The following is a 24,391-nucleotide window of genomic DNA, read 5'->3' as shown; positions in this document are numbered from 1 at the left end:
ATATATCAACAAGAAAATGTTAAGGAATCTCAGAAAGTAATTCTTTCCATGTTGAAATCAATCCAAGAGATAATTGTTTTATTTCAGGATGAGACTAAAAATAATGCAAATGAGATAAAAGAACAATTTTCCAACCTAAACTTACAAATCCAGACAATGGCTGTAAAGAAGGAACTAAAACCTAGAAAACAGAAGGTACATTAGAAGAAATGGATCCAAAGATGGAGAGCCTAAAGGAAGGAATTTAACAGACAGATACAGACAAATGAAAAACTAGAAAATGATAACACCGGAAATGGAAAAGACATCGTACTTGTCAAGATCTCAGAGCTGAGTGAATGGATGATAAAGCTGTTAGGAGAAATGCTGAATAGTGACAAACAAGAAATGAAAAGAAAAACTTAAGGAGAAGGATGGAAGCTGTTTAATGAATATAAATGGGTTGAGCATTCTTCCAAAAACACTTCTACCAAATTCTTTTCCTCATTCCAAATAATATATACAAAAACAGAGGAAGAACTACTTGATTTAAATGTATTGACTTGGAAAGTTATTTTGCAAAGGAAGAAAGCTAGAGTAAGATTGAAGAAAATTGATGGGATATTATACTACTAAACAGATGTTTGAATATGGCTAAGAAAATAGATAACTGTTAGAAATAAAAGTAGTTAGAAGGATAGGATTTGTATCTAGAATATTATACTTTGTTGTGAGATGGGAAATATGAAAATTCTAAAAGGGTTTGAATAAGGGAAGCTTTTTGGTTACCCAAATATAATTTATTGTGATAAAATTATAAGCAATAGAGATATTTTGAACATTGATGGGAAATTAAAATTTTTAAAAAGCAGGAAAAACAGAATATTGATTGAATAAATGGATTTTAAGTGCAAATGCAATTGAGATATATTTTGGCTAGAAAAGTTATTATAAATTGATACTATCAATATTATGTATAATACCAGAAAAATGTGATGAAGATGTCTATATTTAATTGTATATGTATTAACAGTAACAAGAATTGTATTTCCCAGTATTGAAAAATGCATACTGCCAGAAGAAGAGAGGACCAAGGAAGCACTGGATGATGTAGTATTGGACTAGACTGAGAAAGTTAATATATTTTGTATTTGTCAGGGCCCACTTCAAAAGCTCATCCTAAGAAAGCAAGACTTGTAGAAGCAGTTTCTTCCAAAAGGAACTTTTATTAGGAGAAGCTATAGCAGGCTTGATAGGCAGGATGTGAGGATTTCCTGCTCAGATCAATAGGTTAAAAGAGTCCCAAGCAAACCCCACCCCAATAGTTCATCCTGTCAGTTTGAATGGGCCAATCCTCAGGTGTTTAGTCCGCTGTGGGAAAGGAGCTGATAACATAGACCGTTCCCAGGCTCGCAATGATGTTGTTGGGTCTTCACACCTTCCATTCCGTAGTGAGAGAATAGCGGAAAGGATACATTGTAGCGAAACAGAAACAAAGAGACAGCCCGAAGCATCTTCCCCCCTCCCCTTCAGGAGAATGGCAGAACCCTTAGCAAAGAATAGAAAGAAAGAAAATAGATTTCCCCCCTCCCCAGTATAAGATGGGCTCTGACAGCATTTATACTTCAAGAAATCTTTATGTCTAGTTTCAAAGCATGGTTTTGCTGGTGCAACAAATATTGCTTCTCAGCTTGCCAACGAACTTGGGACCTAGAGATGCTTTCTCATAACAACATTTTCCATTTGATTGGGCAACGTGACCTGACCCAGAGCAAGGAGGGAGAATTCAATGCTTTCACTACTGTATATGGGTTTGGGAGGGGTCTTGCAGAGCTGATTCTGCCTTTATTAGTGCCAAAGTGATGTACTCAATAAAGTTTTACATTAAGAGATTGGAATGTCTCGAAGGTGTTTGCTTGGTCGGGTTCGTCAGTCGGAACCTTCACACTTTACATCTATTTTAGAATATAGAACTGGATTATCCCTATGCAGGATACATGGATGTGGTTGCTGTGAGATTATAGTTCGGATTCAGTGTAATCTGCCAGCTTCCTGTCACTTAATCTTTGTCTCTATACTTTACTGTACTGCATTTTGTTTCATATATGAAACTATCAAAAATGTCAAAGTTGATTGTAGTTTTTAATATTCTGATGCACTGTTTCTGTGTATAAAATGTGTTTTGCAGTATATTCTAAAATGTAAGCCATGACAAAACATATTTAAAGGTGTATATGTATCTGTGTGTGTATTTATGACACTGATAAACTCAGTATAAGGCCCTGATCCACTACGGATAGAGGTTTCTTTGAAAACTCCAGCTTTGTTCATGTGTTAAGTTGTAAAAAGTATTGCATATTAAGTTAATTTGGGTCTACACTAATTGCAGTATTTGGGCTACTTTTTAATGTTTAAATAACCTGACAGGATAGGATATCATGAATTTGTTTAAATATAAAAAATAATTGAAAGAGCATTTGAATACTTTTAATATATTTGATTTTTCTACTAAAAATACTTTTTGTTCTTAATTAGGTGCTGCAGTCTTCAGGCACTAGCAAGAGATTACTGATAATACCAGAAGGTAATGATTCAAACATCTGTTTTTCACATGAAAAAATAGATGGGATGAAATGCATCTGGCTTTTTTTCTTTTAAAGACTTGCTACTCTATCAATTTGGCTGTCATATTTACAAAGTTTTCTTCTCCAGAGATCCATGGTAGTTGTAATATGTATGCAGTCCCTTTCTCAAACTTGGTAAAATCTGTTGTGTGATTCTGTAGTTTCAGTAGCCTAGTAAATTGATATCTGTAAGTAGGGCACAGCTAGAGAACCTAACGGAATAGATTCCTTCCATACTGCCGCAGGGATGCTCACAGTTTGGCCTGATAGATTGATTGGATTTCTGAACTACCAGAATGTATATTCATGGTGCTGTATATTAAATAGAAGAGTACGCAGAATTCAGTAATAAAATAATTAAAACATTGAACTTCCATAAAACTAAAAAACCTCAGTAAAAGTTTACTGAAATATATTTGACTCTCACCCACTCCTCTTGCCTGCAGTGCACATTTCCAAGAGGACAGCCTTCCCATCCCTGTCCAGCCATATGCCAGGTCTGCTTGTTGAGTCTTGTTATGGAGGGACCTGACATTTACCAGTAGTGGCTGGAGAAACAGGGTCACCAGCATTTAATCATTTCATTTGATAACTAGCTCTTAAAGTTAACATAGAGTTATATAGAATTCTAATTTTCAAGGAGAATGAAGTCATTCCATTTTACTATTGTCTATCATCCCTGCCACAGTTTACATTTACTACGTTGTAGTAAGTTTAGGAGGAACATATGCAAGGAAAAACTTTTTTAGTTAAATGACTTAAGATTTTTTGGCTAATTTTAACATCTTGATAAAAGCACGTTCTTATTTTTTTTTCTTTTTACAGCCAATGATTTTTTGAACAATAGAAGCAATGTAAGTTGAAGAATTTTTAATTCATGCTATTTTCCAACCCAAATCTAAAATATCTTTACAGGATTATAAGACCTTTTGGTTTTAATGGAATTGGGTTTTTGTTTTGTTTTGTTTTTTACTTCCAATTGTCAGGAAACTGAAAAAGAGAAGAGCAAGATGGTTATGCGGTTAAGAGGAAGGAAATCGAAACGGTCTTGTCTTTCATCAGAGGAAACAGGTAGACAGAGAACCTCCTCTCCTTCTCTTAACTTTTTATTGTTTAAGTTGTCTATTAACTTGTAAAGAGATCAGCTTTATTCCTTGGGAGAAAAATCATTGGGTTGAAGCTAAAGTAAATATTAGAGAAAAATGTGCAAATCTCTGTAATTTCATGTCAGGATTGGTACAGCCCAGCTGCTTGGGTTCCGCTTGAGTTCTCTATGAATTTTGTCTGTGAAAGAAAAAGTAAACTATCACAAATGTGTTTAAAGAGATTTAAACAAATATGAATTAAAATATAAAGGGATGGAAAATTACATTTTCCATTTACAAAGTCCTGTAAGAGTATTCTATATGGAATATTCTTCCTTAAAAAAATTTAAAAATCTTTTTCTGAGGCTTGAGTGGATCTTTGATACTGTCATTAAAATTTGCAGGAACAAACACATCTGAGTCATCTAAAAAACGTCAGAAGCTCAGATCTGTCTCTGAAGAAAGTGTTAAGGGCCAGGATGAAATCAAGGAGAAAGGAAACGATGGTGAAACAGATGGAGATGAGATGTATTCAGGAGCCACAACTAGATCAGCATCAAGATTAGAAGCAGAAAGGTAATGCCAACTCTGCCAAGACTTGGCAAATAATTCACTGGGACTCTCCAGTAGTGTATGGAGGGATGTTGTGGGAATTGAGAAAAAAGACACTTAAGGCTGTCTTTTTCTGCAGTCACTGGTGTGTATGTCTCAAATCCAGTGAATTTCTGAGCTGATCGTGAAGAATTGCTGGCTACAGTTACCATATGAATAAGGTTATCCTTATTAAAGTTAAAATGGCAATCGCAACCATGTAGTTGAAGCTTCAGGCTTTTTTATATATGTCACATGTAAAAGGAGTGAGGCAAAATGACTTTTTTTAACCCCTTTCCTATTAACTTCTCTGCATATGAATATCTAAGAATAAAATTAGAACCATCCCCAAACCTGCAATTTGGTGCATTTTAATCCATTTTATATTTATAATTGTTGTGATACATTGTTTTGTCTTCATATAAGCTGCTTAGAGTCACTTGAACTGCAAGATGGGCAATGAATGAATGAATGAATGAATGAATGAATGAATGAATGAATGGTGGCAAGTGCATATCGAATCAAAGTTCGGAGATCTCTGATTTATATAGATTAATGTAAAATTTCTTTGCTTTCATCTAATCACAAAATGATCCAGATTCTAAGTCAGAACTTCTGTTAACCAAGGGTAAATGATAGTGAGTAATGAGGGGGACTGGGCATCACCAGGACATAAGCACAAATCTAAATCTAATGGTTTTATCTAGCAATTTCATGCACATTTTAAACAGCATCAAAATAATTGATTCTTAGTGTCCCTAAAGTACAGCTGTTGTCTCCTTTCTTAAAAATCTGCATTTCATTAGAACTGAAGATAACTGCCAATTATACCCCTGTATATTACACTTCCTCTCTATTATCAATATTCTGTCAATATCAGTTTGGAAATCAGATAGGAAGCAATCCAGAAGAACTTTGCAATCAAGAAAACATTCTGTTGATACATACCGTATTTTTCGGACCATAAGACGCACCTGACCATAAGACGCACCCAGTTTTTAGAGCAGGCAAACAAGAAAAAAAAATTCTGAACCAAATAGTACCGGTATACTAAAACAGGGCTTTTCAACCTTTTCATCCATTGTACCACTTTTAGTACAAGGCAATGTCCGAGTACCACCAGTCGCCCAGCAAGGTGTCAAAAACTTGACCCCCCACCAAAAAAGGAAAAAAAATGATAAAGTACAGGTAGTCCTTGACTTACAATGATTCACTTAGTGACTGTTCAAAGTTACGACAGCACTGAAAAAAGTGACATGACCATTTTTCACACTTATGACTGTTGCAGCATCCCCAGGGTCATGTGATGTACATTCGGATGTTTGGCAATTGATTCATATTTATGATGGTCACATTGTTCCAGGGTCATGTGATCACCTTTTGCAACCTTCTGAGAAGCAAATTTAGTGGGGAAACCAGATTCACCTAACAATCATGTTACTAATTTAATTTCTCTCTCTCCTTCTCTTTCTCTCCCCCTCCCTCTTTCTTTCTCTCTCCTCTCTCTCTCTCCCTTTCTCTCCATCTCCCTCTTTCTCTCCCTATTTTTCTCTTTCCCTCTATCTCTCCCTTTCTCTCTGTGCCTCTATTTCGCTCCCTCTTTCTCCTCTCTCTCCCTTTCTCTCCCTCTCTATTTTTCTCTTTCCCTCTATTTCTCCCTTTCTGTCTCTCCCTCTATTTTCCTCCCTCTTTCTTTCTCCTTCTCTCTCCCTCTTTCTCTCTCCCTTTCTCTCCCTCTATTTCTCTCCCTTTCTTTCTCCTCTCTCCCTCCTTATTTCTTTCTCCTTCTCTCTCCCTCTCTTTCTCTCTCTCTCTTTCTCTCTTTCTTTCCCTCCTTCCCTCTCCCATTGTCCCTTTCTTCCTTCCTTCCTTCCCTCCCTCTTTGTCCTTCCCTCTCTGCATTAGAGCAGTACCCGCGAAGGCGGCCCTGCGGCCTGGCTTTCTCTTGCAGAAAGCAAGCTGAAACGGAGCGAGGGAGATTGCCAGAAATGTGAATCGGCTGATCTCACGCTTCTGCAAACTCCCTCTCTCGGTTTCAGCTTCCCTTGCTACAAGAGAAAACAGGCTGAAACGAGGGAGATTGCAGCAGCGCGAGATCAGCCGATTCGCATTCCTGGCAATCTCCCTCACTCCGTTTCAGTCTGCTTTCTCTTGTAGCAAGGGAAGCTGAAACCGAGCGAGGCAGATTGCAGGAGTGTGAGATCGGCGTTTCTCAGCACATGCCAATTCGTGCTCCACTTGCAGAGGTTGGGGCTGGCCATACGGATCACCTTCGGACCATAAGACGCACCCTCGTTTCCCCCCCACACTTTTGGGGTGGAAAGTGTGTCTTATGGTCCGAAAAATACGGTAACCAGGTGTCTTGTCCATGAAAGAAACTTAAACCTTAAGGTTCCTGACCAACTTAACAACTTTGTCATCTAAAAGGTAGAGGGCCTGCTATTCTAGATCTAATTCTTACTTAACAGAGACGAAGTGATAGAGGAGGTTGAAGTTGCCAGAACTTTGGGGGGAAATGACCATGTCATATTGGAATTCAATATAATGCAACACAAATAATTGAACATTAGCAAACCAGTGTCTTAGACTTTAAAAGAGCTGATTTATTGAAGGGAAAGCTTGGGAAGCATCACATGGATGAAAATCTTAAATGGGAAAACAACTCAAGAAGCTTGGAAAAGAAGCTGAAAAATATGATTATGAAAGCCCAGTCCAATTCAATACCACTGAAAAAGAAAAATAAGAAATCCAAGAAGAAACCAGCATGATTATACAAAGAACTCTGATAGAATGAAAGACAAAAAGGATAAGTACAAAAAATGGAAAAAGGAACACATAGCTAAGGTTCAAAATGAAGTAAGACTTGCAACAAATGTTAAAAATGATTTTAAAAAGTTTCAACATATAAAAAAGAAAAAAGTCACAGAAACAATCAGTCCATTTATGAGAGAAGGTGCAAGGAAGTAACAGGCCATAAATGGAAAGCAGAGCTGCCTAATACATTCACTGAATCTGTCTTCATGCTAAAAGATAATACAGCCCTAACCTACCAAAAACATAATCATAAAAGACAAATAAAGACAAATATATCAAATAAAATAAGCAAGAAAATGGTAAGAAAACACCTGTCCACTCTAGACAAATTCAGTCACTGCTACCTGATGGATTACTTCCCAGATTTCTGAAGGAACTGGCAGATGTGATCTCGGAACCATTGGACCATATCTTTCAAAGATTCTGGAGCATCTAAAATTCACTCCTTTTTCAATTAGTTTTCTAGTTAGAAATTGGTATTCTCTTCTGGCTTCTCTTATTCTCCTAGATATTTGTTTAAGAACTACAATTTCTTTTTCTTTGTATTTCAAAGGTTCATCTCTTACTCTTCTCAAAATCTTGTCTCTCATGCATCTTTTAAGAAATCTAACTTAGATAGCTGATTCCAGAAGGGATTTTAATCTATTGGGACACGAAAAGATACAGACTGGACACGCCACTTAAAGCAAGAGAATTCTATGATGACCACAAAGCGTTTATGGAAGGAGGTGATTTTGAACCTGGTACAATGAGAGAAACAAAGAAACATGAAGAGACGGCTGTAGAAGGAGCAGTTAAACCAAGAGAGGAAGAAGAAACTAAAAATACTTACAAAGAAGAAGGAGCAAAACCAAGAGAACAGAGACAGATAAGATAGACTAGAAGATTAAGACCTAGATATAATTGAAAGAGATGGAGAAGGAAAATGGGATCCTGTCAATGAGTATAAATGGACTAAATTCCCCTTCAAAAAGAAAAAAACCATTTTTACACGACTACAAAAATTAAAAATGGATATAATCTGCCTGCAAGAAACACGTATTAAGAGACAACACTATAAATTGCTAGAACAACCAAAAATTAGTAAACTTCATTTTGCACTAGCACATCAAAAGAGAAGAATAGCCCTACAGTATATATTAAAGAAACAATGAACCCTAAATAAATTTATGCAGATGAAGAGGACAGAAAATTAATGGCAGAAATAATGATGGATCAAAAACAGATACTGATGATAGCAATATATGCACCAAATGATAAACAAGAACAATTTTACCAAAAATTATATAAAAAAATATTAGAATTGGACTATTGAAATCTTTGTATAATGGGAGACTTCAGTGCAATAATAGATGGAACTTTATATAAAAGCACTAAACAAGGGAAGAAAGGAAGAAATATATTACCTAAAGCATTTTGAAAAATGGCAGAAGAACTTTGCATCCAAGATATATGGAGAGAGAAAAATCCAAAAAAACTTCAATATACATTTTACTCACATAGACACAAATCATGGTCTAGAATTGATATGATATGGTCATCCTCAGAACTTAGCACGATGATACAAGAAATTGAGATAAAAACTAATATCTGGGTAGATCATCCAATAAAGATGATTTGGAGAGGAGCCAAGAAAAAATTAAGATGGTCCTTGAACAAATCTATATGGAAAGAAAAAGAATTCATACAACTAGCGGCAAAGGAAATGGACTTTTTTTCAAAATAAATAAGAGACATCGCTTCAAAATGTGTAGGACACAGCTAAAGCATATTTTAGAGGGCTGGCTATAACCTATACTGCCAAAAAGAATAAAGAAAGAAAACAACAACAGTTAAAAGTTGAAAGAAGAATTTAGAAAATTAGAATTAGAACTACAAATAGACCCACAAAAGAAAATACTTAAGAAGCAAATGGAGATAATAAAACATAAATTAAACCTAGCTGAGATGGAAATAATGGCTCAACAGATTAAAAGGGCTAAACAGAACGTTTTTAAAAATGCCAATAAGCTGGGGAGATGGTCCTTTATCTCCATTATTATTTATATTAACACTGGAAGTATTGAACAGAAATATCAGGCAAGATATAGAAATTAAAGGATTGGAAATAAAAGACAAAAAATATAAATTACAAGCATTTGCAGAGGACTTGTAATTGGAAGAACCACTTGAAACAAGTGCTAAAGTTATGGAGAAAATAGAAGAATTTGGAGAAGTGGCAGGGTTAAAAATAAACAGAAAATACTAAAGCGCTAACAAAATCTAACAGAAAAACAAAAAAAATCAATTAGCAAAAAAACCAAACCAAATAGTTAAAAAAGTTAAATATTTTGGAATTTATTCAACAGCAAGATGTGGAACAATAAAAGAAGACAATTATATAAGATTACTAAAACTAATAAAATTGGATCTGGAAAAGTGGAAAAATTACAACTTTCAATGTTGGGGAGAATAGCAACAGTGAAAATGAATATCTTACTGAAAATACTTTTTCTATTCCAAACGATACCTGTAAGACTGGGAAAAATCTTTTTTGATGAATACAACAGTATTGAAATTTATCTGGCAAGGAAAAAAAGCTAGAATCACTCTGAAAATGTTACAAGAAGTGAAAGAAAGTGGAGGATTTAGGCTGCTGGACTGGATGTTATCCTACCAAGCAACTATATATTTTTTTTTATTGAAAAGTTTTAAAATACAGTTTTCCTTTAAAAAACCCCCCTTCCCCCTCCCTGCTCCCCCCCTACCTCCCCCCAACCTCCCTCCCTCCCCCCCTCCCTCCCCCCCCTCCCCCCCCGACTTCCCAGAGCTAAATACAAGGTATATATATATAAAAAGGCAATCATAAACAACCATATACTAACAACTATAAATTCTAAAATCCATCACTCTCTAGCTTATATAGGATAAGACACACCTTAGCAATATTAAATATATATAAAAAACTAGAATAGAAAAAGAAAAAAAACGAAAGAAGAGTTATTCGAATGCTACATAAAACTTCTTAACCCTATACTTGTTCTGGATAAACTCAATCCATTTTCTCCATTCCATAATATAACGTTCTTGCGAATGATCTTTCAAATAGGCCGAAATCTTCGCCATCTCTGCCAGGTCGGAAACCTTTAAAGTCCACTCTTCTATGGTCGGCAGTTCCTCTTTCTTCCAATATTGGCCTATCAAAAGTCTTGCCGCCATAATTAAGTTCAACATCAGCTTGGTGTCCACAACTGTAGCGTCTGCAATTATTCCCAACAAAGTTGCGGACAAAACTTTATCCTCTGTTTAAAAATCTTCTGCATATTCCACCAGACTTTTATCCAAAAAGCCTTAACCTTCTTACATGTCCACCATATGTGAAAATATGTTGCATCTTCATCACCACACCTCCAACATTTAGGCTGATAATTCGGATACATACTTGCAAGCTTTTTAGGATCTAAATGCCATCTATAAAACATTTTGTAAAAGTTCTCTCTTAAATTTTGAGCTTGAGTAAATTTTACGTTCCTCACCCAAATCTTTTCCCACGTGTCCATTGTAATAACTTCCTGGATGTTTTGGGCCCATTTTATCATACAATCCTTAACAAGCTCTGTTTCCGAGTCAATCTCTATCAATGCAAGATATATCCGTTTAATATGTGCTGGTCCCTGATTTCTAATCTGCTTTATCAAATTTTCATCAGTCATTGTAAATCCATTTTTCTGGTCTTCTTTCCACCTGGCCCGTAATTGAATATATTGAAACCAAGTTTGAACAATCTTCTCTTCTCGCAAGAGGCTATATGATTTCAAACACCAAACATTCCTTTCCAGGCTTAAAATTTCCTTGTACGTAGTCACATCATGTTTGAAACCAGCATGTATATTTTCTATTGCGTGTTTTGGAATTGCCCACAATGGTATCTTGCTGCTTAACTTATGTCTATACTTCTTCCAAACTCTCAGCAATGCCTGTCTTAAAATATGCATCCTAAACACAGTATCTACCTTCTTATCATACAACAAATATGCATGCCAGCCAAACAACAAATCATGGCCCTCAAGATTTAATAACCTCAGTTGCGTCGAATTGATCCAATCGCTTATTCCTACTAATGCAGCAGCTTCATAATATAATTTAAAATTAGGCAATTTAAGGCCACCTCTCTCACGAGTATCCTGCATAATCTTAAGTTTAACTCGTGGCTTTTTCCCTGCCCACACAAATTTATTGATACCACGCTGCCATTCCTCCAAGTTAGAATCTTTCTTAAGAATCGGTATCATTTGAAATAAAAATAAAAATTTGGGCAGGACATTCATTTTCACTGCTGCAATCCGTCCCAACAAAGACAATTGCAATTTTTGCCAACTCTCCAATTCTTTTTGAATTTTCCCCCATAGTTTTTCATAATTATTTTTATATAGCTTTGTATTAGAGGGCGACAAAATCACCCCCAGATATTTAACCCTTTTAACAATCTCAAATCCAGTTAATCCTTCTAAGAGAGCCTTCTGTGAAACTGTCATATTTCTAGCCAAAATTTTAGTTTTCTGTGTATTTACTTTAAATCCAGAAACCTTCCCATATTGTGTTATTATCTCCATCAGGTCCACAACAGAGTTCTCTGGCTGGGTCACTGTAACAACCAGATCATCTGCAAATGCTCTCAATCTATAGTCCTGATCTCCAACTTGTATCCCCTTAATTTTTTCCGAGTTCCGAATCTTAACCAATAATATCTCTAATGTTAACACAAATAACAAGGGCGATAACGGACACCCTTGCCTTGTGCCCTTCTCAATATTACAAGCTGCTGTCAGGCTATTGTTAACTATGATTCGGGCAGTTTGTTTTTGATATAATGCCCTAATCGGTTGTAAAAATTTTTCCCCAAAATCCATTTTATCTAAAACTTTCAACAAAAATTGCCAATTCAATTGATCAAAGGCCTTTTCAGCATCTAAAAAGATTAGCGCTGCAGAGATCTGGTTGTGCCTTTCCAAAAACTCTAACACATCAACTATATGTCTCACATTATTTTTCATTTGCCTACCACTAATAAACCCCGTTTGATCCCCATGAATCACCTGTTGCAGAACCCTCATCAGTCTATTAGCCAAAACCTTAGCAAATATCTTATAATCTGTATTTAAAAGCGATATCGGTCTGTAATTTTTAACTTGAGTAGCATCCTGGTCTTCCTTCGGAATCAAAGAGATAAAAGCTGTTCTCCAAGACGGTGGCACCTTTCCCCCCCCTCTGAATTGTCTGAAACAGTTCCTTTAACGGCTTTATCATCTCAAATTGTAGATTTTTATAATAGGCCGCAGTCAAGCCATCCGTGCCTGGCGCTTTATCCACCTTCAGTTCCTTAATTGCTGTAAGAATTTCTTCTTCTGTAATCAGTTGATTAATCCCCTCTTTTTGTACTTGCGTAAGAACCGGGATGCTAGCATTCTCCAAGTATATATCAATATCTTTTACATTAATTTCCTCTTTAGTATATAATTTCGAATAAAAATCCACAAAAGCATCCTTAATAAGATTCTGTTGAAACACAACCCTTCCCTTATACTCAATCTTATCTATATTAGAGGCCCTTTGTTTTTTCCTCAGTCTATAAGCTAACCATCTGCCTGGTTTATTAGCGTTGCAAAAAGTATTGTGCCTAGCAAACCGCAGATTGGTTGCCACTTGATCTGCCATTAATTTATCAAATTGTCCTCTTAGCAGTCTAATAGCCTCCTTGATCTTCACATCCTCTGGATTCAAAATCAAAGCCTTTTCTTTTTCCTTTATTTCATTCTCCAGTTCTTTCCTTCTAGTTTCCACTGCACGTCTATGTCTATTATTCATATATATCAACACCCCTCTCATATAGGCCTTGCTAGCATCCCAAACCATGTCCATAGAGGTACCCTTATTCATATTAATCTCAAAAAAATCCTTCATCCGCTGTTTGCATTCTTCCACATTTCTCTGATTTCTAAACAGATTCTCATTTACGCGCCACGAGCGCCTATCTCTTTTCTCCTTATCAATCTCCAACCAAACTGGACTGTGGTCAGAGATAGTTCTTGCACAAATCTTCACCTTTTTAGTTCTCAAAAAAAAATCATTAGTCAACAAAATAAAATCAATCCTCGAAAAAGATTGGTGTCTGTCAGAATAAAAAGTATAATCCTTCTCCTGCAAGTGTCTCTCACGCCAAATATCTCGCAATTCCAGGTCATCCTTCATTTCAAAAAAAGATTTAGGCAGTCTAGCATGACTTGGAATGCGCTTAAAAGCTCCAGCCTTATCCAACTGTACATCCAAAACACCATTCCAGTCTCCCATAAAAATAAAAGATTTATAATTCAACTGGGTAAGCTTTGTGTGGAGTAAACTAAAAAAATCAGCTTGTTGTTGGTTAGGTGCATATAATCCAACTAGAAGCGTCTTTTTACCTTCTAACAACAGCTCAATCATAACATATCTTCCATGCTTATCTGCTTCAATTAAGTCTGCTGTTAAGGCACTTTTAACATAAACAACCGCTCCATTTTTCTTATTCTCTGCAGAAGCAACAAATTGCGTACCCAGTCTCGAGTTCAGTAAATGCTTTTGATCCAAAACTCTAATATGCGTTTCTTGCAAACATATAACATCTATCTTAAATTGTTTTAAATATTGAAAAACTTTCTTCCTCTTCTGCGGTGAATTTAGTCCATTAACATTCCAGGTTAGAAATTTAGTTGCCATGCATATCCTCCAAAAGCTCTTGGACCACAGCTTTGATAGGACTAACTTCTTTAGGCCATGCTCCTCCCACAGCTTGACTATATGTACGTTGTGAAGAATCTGAAGACTTTTGCTGATCTTGTTCTTTTATTTTCTTTGCTCGTTTTAAAGCAGCACGCGTTACTCTTTGCTCTCTAGGATCATCCAAAGAAGTTGTAGCTTGATCTCCTCCAGCACCACTTTCCTCTGTTTCATCCTCTTGATGTTCTCCTTCTCCAGATCCCTTTCCAGCTTCCAGAAGTGTTAATGGGGTTGCTTTTAAGACATTATTGTAGAAATCACGCGCTTGCTTCACAGTAATCAGCCGATACCTTTTACCTTCATGCATCACCATCAGCCCATCTGGAATCTCCCATCTGAACCTTATATCTCTTTGCTTAAGCTCATGCACGAGAAATGTATAGTCCTTCCTTCCCCTTAAAATCCTTGGAGGAATTTCTTTTAAAACCAAGACTTCTTGTTCAGCAATCACCACTTTAGCATCATAGGCAGCTTGTATAACTTGATCTCTAATTTCTCTTTTTGCAAAATAAACCACCACATCTCTAGGCAACTTTCTCTGTCTGGCAATCCATGAATTCACCCGAAACACTTTATCCATAGCTGCTCTTATTTCAGATGCTGGCTGGTTTAATACCACTTCGAGAGCCTCAGAGATCAGCTGCTTTAAATCTTCTTTAATATTCTCTTTTAAACCTCTGATTCTGACAGCAAACTGCATCTGGTAATATTGGGCTAGGCTTAACTCCCTTTCCACTTTGTCTCTTGCATTTTCATTCTCCCGTGCTTTTACTTCTAATATAGCATTCCTTTGAGCCAGATCATCCATTTTTTCATCTAATTCTTCCACACATTCCGCCACTTTATGCACTGAAGACAAAATGTCTACCTTCATCACGCTGAACTTCTGTTCCATCCTCTCTTCCATTCTCTCCTCCAATTTCTCCAATTTCTCCTCCATCTGTGCAAATTTATCAGCAATTGATTGATTAATTGATTCCAAAAGTACCTGGGCATGTTTATCCAAAGCATCTCGCAGATCCTTCGATGTCAGCGCTTCAGGAGGGTGCAACGCCTGTAGTGATGATTGTTGCACCGGCGAGGATCCACCACTCCGAAGAGTTTTAGGGGGAGGTTTCGCCGCCATCTTTTAGTCCTCAATTATGACGCACTTTCACTTAAAGTTTAAAAAGTCCAACAAGCTCGAGAGTATAGTAAAATAATCCTCTTCACCTTTGCCTCTTGTACCGCTCTGCCTGCTCCTTTAAATCATAGTCCTTTCTTCAGGCAGGGATGGTTCGCAGACGCCTGGCTCTGCTCCAAGAAGTTCGGAGCAGAGACGCCGGCCAGCTGGGAGCAACCCAGGCTTCGGGGGAGTTCAATCCTTCAGCCGCCCAAGCTCCAAGCTCAGGCGGCCCCGGAGAACTCTACCCCTACCTGGGGCCTCACCCCCTCCTCTTCTCCCGAGGAGGGGGCTTCAATTTCGCCCGAACAGCTGATCGGCGCTGTTTCGGGCGAAAAAACAAACAGCTGAGCCGCGGGCAGCCCGGGAAGGCTGTCTTCGGCGCCGCGCCGCCACCGGAAGTCTCCCAAGCAACTATATTAACATGGCTTAAAGAGTGGATAATGCTTAGAGATAAAAGACTATTATACCTAGAGGGACATGATCTACTACTTGGATGGCATGCCTTTCTGTGGTATGGGAAGAATAAAATACATAGATACTTTCAAAACCACTTTATAAGAAAGGCACTTCTTCTAGAATGGGAAAAAATAAAAGCAAAAATTTATATCAAGATACCTGGATGGCTTTCAACAATGGAAGCATTTGCTTACCCAAATTTAATTAATTACAACAAAGTTGTGGCCTATAAAGTTATTTTGGACAATGAAGGGAAATTGAAAGACAGACAAGATTTACAAGAACAAGGTATTGATCTATCATGGTGGCCATACTTGCAAATTCAAATGAGATATGAAAAAGATGCTAAAACAATGGGATTCTATAAAGAACAGACAAAATTTAACCAGATACTGCTAAAAACAGACGAAAAACTGATTTAGAAACTTTATAAATATTTGTTAAGCTTAAAGATAGAAGAGGAACAAGTAAAAGAAACAATGATAATATGGACAAAGAACTTTGGACGTAATACAGAGCTAGAAAATTGGCAAACTTTATGGGAAAGAAATGCTAAACTAATGAAAGCAGTGACATATAAATAAGTTTTATATAAAATGTTTTACAGATGGCATTTAGCACCAATGAGATTAGCGAAAATGTTTTAAAATATGTCAAATAAGTGTTGGAAATGCAAACAAAAACCAGGTACTTACTTCCATATCTGGTGGACATGCCTTAAAGCTAAAAGATTGTGGTCAAAAATACATCTATGGTTAGAGAAAATGACTAAAAAACATATCGCTTTTAAGCCAGAAGTATTTTTGTTAGGAATAATAGGATCAAATTATGAGAAAGTCTAGATATACTTAATTTTACATGTATTAACTACAGCAAGAATTGTATTTGCCTAATACTAGAAAAATGAAAATCTTACCAATGGAAGAATTAATTAAGAAAATCTTAGATTGTGCAGAAATGGACAGATTGACATTAAAGATAAAAGAGAAGGAAGACTCAGCATATTTTAGAACATGGGATAATTTTTATCAATGGCTAGAAAAACGAGTTAGAAAGAAAGGAATGTGATATGTGACATTGAATATATATTAAGTAAGAAGACAACTATTGAGCGATTAATGTATCATTTATAATTAACTATTATTCATTGTTTTTAAATACAACGTGCTGTTTGCTATATATTAAGAATGTTATTTTAAAAATCCTAACCCTATACACACACACACAGAGAGAGAGAGAGAGAGAGAGAGAGAGAGAGAGAGGTGGAATTGCCAGAGGGCTGGAAAAGAGCTGATGTGGTTCCCATCTTGAAAAAAGGGGGGGAAAACAGATCCAGGAGTTACAGACCAGTCAACCTGACATGAATACCTGGAAAAGATAAGCAACAGATCTGGGAACATCTAGAAGCAAGCAAAGTTATAACCAAAAATGAGCACGGGTTTGTCAAAAACAGATCATGCCAAACAAATCTTATTTCATTCTTTGACAAAGTGACTAAATCAGTGGACCAGCAAAATGCAGTGGACATAGTATACTTGGATTCATTAAGGCAGAGGTCCCCAACCTTTTAGGCACCAGAGACCAGTTAGGTGGAGAGAGGTTTTTCCGCAGACCAGAGGGGGTATGGTTTTGTGTGCTGCCTGCATCCTGCAGATGGGGCTTTGCTTGTTTGTGCTGACCATTTGCTGGCATGCTGCGGCCCAGTACTGGTCCACGGTTGGGGACCCCTGCATTAAGGCGTTTGACAAAGTAGACTATGACCTACTTTTTGGTAAACTAAAAAAATGTGGGATAGACAGTATCACTACCAGATGGATTTGTAACTGGCTGGCCAACTGTACTCAACATGTAATCTTTAATGGAACGACATCTACATGGAGGGAAGTAAGCAATGGGATACCCCCAGATTCCATTTTAGGTCCAGTACTCTTCAACATCTTCATAAATTATTTCAGTGAGGGAATAGAAGGGAAACTCATTAAATTTGCAGACAACACTAAACTGGCAGGAATAGCCAACTCCCCAGAAGATAGACTCAAGATTCAGATGGATCTCAACAGACTTTAACACTAGGTTCTATCTAACAAAATGAAATTCAGAGTTGAGAAAAGTAAGGTTTTACATTTAATGCAAGAAAAATCAAGCTACAGATTAAGTGAAACCTCTTCAATAGGAGTAATTGTGAGAGGGATCTTGGAGTCCTAGTAGACAATGACTTAAATATGAGCCAGCAGGGGCTGAGAAAATGGGGTCAACCCATTCTCCAAAGCAGCAGAAGGCAAGACAGGAAATAATGGATGGAAACTAATCAAGGAGAGAAGCAACCTAGAACCAAGGAGAAATTTCCTAACAGTGAGAACAATTAACCAGTGGAATGTCTTGCCTTCAGACGTTGTGGGTGCTCCATCACTGGAGGCTTTAAGAAGAGACTGCATAGCCATTTCGCTGGAATGGCATAGTTTTCTGCTTGAGCAGGGGATTGGTCTACAAGACCTCCAAGGTCCCTTCCAAATCTGTTATTCTGTTACTCTATGATTGTAGTAGCTGCTTCTGTTGAAACAACATGTGACAATGGGGCTTATTCTTCAGGGGATCAGACATTTTTTATGTCTTTCCTTAAAATTATTTGCTAGTGTTTCTTAGAACAGAACAATATGTAGCCACATCCATTCATGTATTTACAGAAGGAGGCTCACCAAGAGACACTGTGAGGCAGCCTTGCTTGTTTGCCATTCTTGAAATCAAACCACCAGTTCTGCTTTCCTGTCACATTATAATAATAATCTGATTTCTTAGAAATGTAATTGACACTCTCCCAAGCTCCAATTTTTAGGATTATGCTTTTAATTGATCATCTTACCTGAACCTAAAAAGGCCTTTTCTTCAGTTTTTATGCTTATTTTTTTCAGGAAGCAGCCAAACAAGCCAAGAACCCGAGCCACATCTAAAAGTCAGAATCCACCCCCAGCTTTTCCTACAAATCGTCAGAAATTAGCAGAGAAAAAGCAATCATCTGCCACTGCAAAAGTGAACAAAAGTCCTCGATTGGCCCCGTAAGTGGAAAGAAAAGTAACTTGAGATTCTCCTCCTTCCTTTTGTTTGATCATTACTATCCAAAATGATGCCACATAATTGGTGGGATAACTACAGGACACACTGTTTATTTCTGTTATGCTCTAGAGCAGTCATGGCTAACCCAGTGTTTTTCAACCACTGTTCCGCGGCACACTAGTGTGCCGCGAGATGTTGCCTGGTGTGCCGTAGGAAAAATTGAAAAATTCGAAAGATTTTTTTAAAAAAATGTCAAATTTTTGCCCACTAGGCGGGCGCCGGACTGTGTCCTGGGTATGGGGGGGTGGGGTTTTGACTCCGCCCTCGGCCAGCAGGGGTGCCGATTGGCGCTCCTCAGGGGGACACCCTCCACTTTTCTGATGTCCGGGCTGTGATTGGTCCAAACTCCAGCCTGGACCTATCACAGTAGGACATCATCTTCCGACTTCCTTCCCGCCCGAGCACAGTGTGCGCAGCAGCGGAGAGAAGACGTCACGACCCGAGTCACCAGGAGGACCGGAGCAGGAGGAGACGGATGGAGACTGAGAGCTTTGTGTTCGGCCAAACAGGCCCAGGTTGCGCACTGAATAAAGTATTTTATAATTTTTCATATTTCTATTTACTTACTATTTCATAATAAAGTAATTATAAAATACTTTCTTTGTGTTTATTTGATTCCTATTCAAGAGAATTACTTTATATATAGTCAATATAGGCACAGAGTTAAATTTTTTAACATTTTCTAATGGTGGAGTGCCTCGTGATTTTTTTCATGAAACAAGTGTGCCTTTGCCCAAAAAAGGTTGAAAAACACTGGGCTAACCTATGGCACGCGTGCCAGAGGCGGCACTCAGAGCCCTCTCTGTTGGCACACACGCTGCTGCCGCCAGCAGCAGGTCCATCAGGCCGCCACCGCCACCCAGAGCAGGAGCCCCTCCTAGCACAAAGGAGGCGAAGCAGCCGACTAGCCAGCTCAAATAGAGGTGGCAGAGCAGAGGTCACCAATCATTGTCAATTGGTGGACTGGAAGAAAAGGGAGGGGGAAGCATTTTACATGCATGCATGCGCACACGGGGCCGCGAGCACACACAGTGGCCCATTTTTGCTCCCCTGGGTTTTGTGTGCCAGAGGCGGCACTCAGAGGCACCTCCCTGCCCCCCCCCCAGGCCACCACAATGCTGATGCAGCCCTGGCACTTTGTGATAAATAAGTGGGTTTTGGGTTGCGGTTTGGGCACTCGGTCTCTAAAAGGTTCGCCATCACTGCTCTTGAAGCATCTGGCTGTCTATAACTGGATATCAGATATGATCTGGCAGGGGGCTTCTCTGTTATTATGCTTAAAAAGATAGCTTCCAGCATTTACCAGAATTTGGAGAAAAATATCTTTTATCTTCATTTTTTATTCATATAAATTATGAGCTTCTATTTTGCTTCAGTACAGTTTATTTACTTTTGTAACAACATAGTCGAGAACCCAAAAATCTTAGGATCTGTATTTCTCCGGAGCAGCCTTATGGGGTAGAAACCCTTATTGACAAGTGGCAGTCCAGAGTTCATTTTAAGATGAAGGTGGTATTGGCCACAGGAAAAGTCAGATATCCAGGCAATTTTGGAAGATTGAGCATGGCAGATAGTTGCTCATGCTAACCAAAAACAAAAGAATGATCCATAGGAACAGGAAATAAGCTTTATAAGACAAGTCTCTCATGGCTCAGGCAGGTGCTAAATTGTGCACAAATCTGTACTGCTCAGGATCCAAAAAGATCTTGACAGACCTGTTGGGTCCTGTCCAACAAAATGGAATTTAATGTGAACAAATGCAAGGTTTTGCACTTAGGCAGGAAAACCCAAAGGTACAAGTTTAGATTAGGCAAAACAATAACTGTGAAGGGACTGTGGAGTCCTAGTGGATGATCATTTAAATATGAGCCAGCAGTGTGCAGCAGCAGCCAAAATAATTAATACAATCCTTGTTTGTATAAACAGAGGTATAGAATCAAAATCATGTGAAGTATTAGTACCGCTTTAATAAAACCTTAGTAAGGCCACACCTGGAATATTACATCCAGTTTTTGTTGCCACATTACAAACATTACCAACAGTGAGAACAATTAACCAACAGAACAACTTGCTGTCAGAAGTTGTGGATGCTCCATCACTGGAGGTTTTTAAAAAAGAGAATGGACAGCCACTTGTCTGAAATCATATGGGGTCTTCTGCTTGAGCAGGGGGTTGGACTAGAAGACCTCCAATATCCTTTTCAGCTCTATTCTGATTGGCTGAATATAAATGTAATTGTTGTATTCATTGGGCTAAACAGGAAGGATGCCCAGGATATGCAGCCTCCAGAGTCTCTTATAGTTGAGGCAATTCATAAATACAATAAGCCAGGAAGCAAGCATAACCACAACAATATGCTCTATGTATCATTTTATTTAGTTGAAAAATGGAAGCTGGAGCATTTAAGCAGAACGCTCATGGAAGAATTCAGTTTTTATAGGATTCAGAGGTCAAGGAGGTCTGATGGGAAGAGTAGAGGGAGGTATCCAGATGTTTGGGATCTGTCAAGTGGAAAGCTCCAGAGTTCTACATCCATGTCTTGGCTGTGAATCACATAGGTTGCAGTGGATACAAATGAGAAAATGGAGTGGGATCAAGATAGCCAGGGACAAAAAGTGGTAGCAGACGCTTTTCCAGAGATGCTTTTGATGAGGAGGAGCAGCCAAGCAAGCCTTGTCAGGTAGCTAGAAGATGCAGAGTGGAAGAGCAGTTTTGCGCTACATTCTCTTGCTTCCCAATTTAGCCAGGATCCCAACAATGGGGTATTATTGGGGACTCTCTTTCAAAGCAGATTTATGGGTCTAGTCACTGGATTCCATGCTTACTAAAAATAATTACTCTTTTTAAATTTGTTTTGATATTTTCAGCTCAAAATTTCAGCCCACCAAGCGCAGAAGGGAAGCAAGTCCTCCAGTGTCAAGTAAGAAGGATCAGCAGAGGACCGATGAGACTGACATGAAAAAGTCCAAGCGATAGTTGGAACCCATGTCAGTGGGGATTCAGGGTGGGAGGGAACTGTCTCTGCTCTATAAAGCTTGAGGAGGGGAGCTGCATGTGTTTATTTCCAAGATGTAACTTATAATACACATGTAATATTTTAAACACTTTTATAAACTACGGTATTTGTTTATGCAGTATGAATTAGAGAAAGTTTCTTTGGGTCCAGGAGGAATTCGCTGATGCTTCCAATCCACTCTTTACTAGTGGCCTCTTAACACCTTTTGTATATAAAACATTTATTTAAAAAAAAGATTGTATTTTATTGTGTATGAACATAATGGGAACATTTTATTGGACTGCAAGACCTGGTATTATATCATCTTGTTTTAACTGGCTTATTAAATGTTGTGCTGCCATGCTTAGCGCTGGGTAGGACTAAGAGAAGAAAGTGGAAAGTTAATGTGGCTCAGAATATTCTCGCATGTTTGGGTCAAGTAGATAGGCATAAGGAGAGATTGGTTACTTCTCTTGTTGTGTTTGTAACTTTCTCTATGCTAAGAGTTAAGAATGGCATTTACAGTGTTGAGTTCAAGGTGCCCTTTCCTTTGGAAATGTATTCTCACTTGTAAAATTTCTCCCAGTGTCCCAGCTAGAACACAGTAAAAGAAGAATTTTCGGCTGAAGAGCACATCACCTTTCTGTGGAGTTCTTAATTGTTCTTCTCCCAGTGCTTTTGTTTTTCCATAGAAAAATGGAAAACAAAAAGGACTGAAAAGATTGGCAACATGCCTACTTTATCCACTAGTATTAAAGAAGTAGAATCTGGTTAGTTGTTTTAGTAGACTTGCATTTTACTCTCTCAAGAACAAATCTTCAATTTGAGTTCCATGTAAAGCTTTTTTATTGTTAATCACATTTGTCTCTTGCAAAAATGTAAGTTGCCAAATATTCTGAGATTATTTTAAAATGTTGATATTCATCTTTTATAACTGACACCAACATTGATTTTTAATTGGTTTTTTTGGTTTGGGGATCTTTTGTTGTACTGAGGTTATTTCTGTCAAATATTTTAGTTTGTTTCTTATTTGAATGTTTATATATAAATTACAAAATGTTTCCAAACTAGAGTCTCAGTCTTTGAATTGTTAGATTTTTGCATGTATTTGTTGTCTACACTCAAAGGTTGTTATCCCAAACATTTCTGAATCCTGTTGATGTTTATGCAAACTAAGCACAAGTTGAAATGTCTGATGCTCTGAGCCCAGCAATTTGATGGCATTTTGTTTAGGATTAGGCTCAAAAAACAGAAGTTACAGCATGGGTCAATCATGTTCATCAGGAGGTCTGTAGTATATAAACAAAATAAAAATGGTGGCCATGAGAGTATAGTCAAAACTTTGCCTGATTTTTATGTGCAAAGCTTCAGTCGCATTATTGTGGCTGCCATTTTGGCCTTTTTGATGATATTCTGTGGATGCCCCTGCATTTCAAGTAGAAGTTCTTAATCCTTTTCTATTTTTAATTATGGCAGATTAAAACTTTTATCACTTTAATAATGCACTATGGACATTTTTTATCTTTTAACTCAGGGGTGTCAAACTCAATTTCATTGAGGGCTGTGTCAGCATTATGGTTGCCATTAAAGGGCCAGATGGGCGTGGCTGGGTAAGTGTGGTTGGGTGGTAACAGGTTGCACAACTAGGTGGATGTGGGTGTGGCTGGCTCAATACCACACAGTACAGCTAACTCTTTATGGCCAGGTGGGCATGGCTGGGTAGGTACAGCCAGCCCAGCTCCGCTGACTCGAAAGGGCTAAGTTGGCATGGAACAAACTCAACATGGGGACAGCTTGGTGCCCTACAAACTTGGTGCCTCCGCAAACTGTTGGCAGTTTAAAATATCCATCCAAAATTTAGCTTTCGCAGGCAATGCTGGCTAGATAGCAGAAGAGGGGGTGCAAACTGCGGGGGCCACATCTGAAGAAAGCAACCTCCACTTTGGGAAGCTCAGCCATCATCAGACAGCTGCTTGCAAAGGCTGCAGGGGAAACACATCTGGAGGGCAAGACGCAGCATCCATATTGGCCACTTCAAATCAGAATAGAACTGGGATTTCAGACAAATGGCTGTCCAGTCTCACAAAATCTGAAGACAAGCTGCTTCACTGGTTAATTGTTCTTACTGTTAGAAAGTTTCTCCTTAATTCCAGGTTGCTTCTCTCGATTAGTTTTCATCCATTGTTTCTTTTCTTGCCTCCTGGTGCTTTGGAAAATAAATTGACCCTCTCCTCCTTGTGGCAGCCTCTCAAATACTGGAATACTGTTATCATGTCTCCCTAGTCCTCCTTTTCTCTAAACTGGCTATTCCCAAATCCTGCAACTGTTCTTCATATGTTTTCATCTCCAGGTCTTTAATCATCTTAGTTGCTCCTCTTTTCACTTTTTCCAAGGTCTTTTTTATAATGTGACCAAAACTGGATGTAGTATTCCAGATGTGGCCTTACTAAGGCGCTATAAAGCGGTACTAATACTTCATGTGATTTTTATTCTATGACTCTGTTTATACAATCAAGATTATATTAGCTTTATTGGCTGCTGCCACATACTGCTGGCTCATGTTTAAGTGATCGTCCACTAGGACTCCAAGGTCCCTCTCACAGTTACTGTTTTTGAGCCAGGTTTCGCCTAATCTATTCTTGTACCTTTGGTTTTTCCTGACCAGGTAAAAACCAAAGGTACAAATACAGGTTAGGCAAAACCTGGATTAAAATAGTACCTGTGAGAGTAACCTCTCCATGTCCCCCCAGTGGTGGGAGGAAAAGAGCCAAAAAAGACC

The 24,391-nt window shown here is 38.1% G+C and overlaps 1 protein-coding gene across 1 annotated transcript in view; it reads left to right on the top strand.

Moving 5' to 3' along the window:
* BOD1L1 (biorientation of chromosomes in cell division 1 like 1) overlaps positions 1 to 23,220 on the top strand; it is a gene marked incomplete at its 5' end in the record, with an annotated part of 172,060 nt that extends 148,840 nt beyond the window's left edge. Inside the window, 6 exons of the mRNA XM_083368025.1 lie at positions 2,515 to 2,563; positions 3,429 to 3,457; positions 3,590 to 3,674; positions 4,093 to 4,264; positions 18,416 to 18,559; positions 21,485 to 23,220. Coding sequence (XP_083224151.1) covers positions 2,515 to 2,563; positions 3,429 to 3,457; positions 3,590 to 3,674; positions 4,093 to 4,264; positions 18,416 to 18,559; positions 21,485 to 21,593 — 588 coding nt within the window. The 3' untranslated portion in view covers positions 21,594 to 23,220. The remainder of the gene's footprint in view (positions 1 to 2,514; positions 2,564 to 3,428; positions 3,458 to 3,589; positions 3,675 to 4,092; positions 4,265 to 18,415; positions 18,560 to 21,484) is intronic.
* Positions 23,221 to 24,391: the final 1,171 nt, after the last annotated feature.

The sequence above is a fragment of the Vipera ursinii genome (genome assembly GCF_947247035.1).
Source record: "Vipera ursinii genome assembly, chromosome: 7".
Lineage (NCBI taxonomy): Eukaryota > Metazoa > Chordata > Lepidosauria > Squamata > Viperidae > Vipera > Vipera ursinii.
The sequence above is the reverse complement of the archived record's forward strand: the minus strand, read 5'-3'. Positions and strand labels throughout refer to the sequence as shown.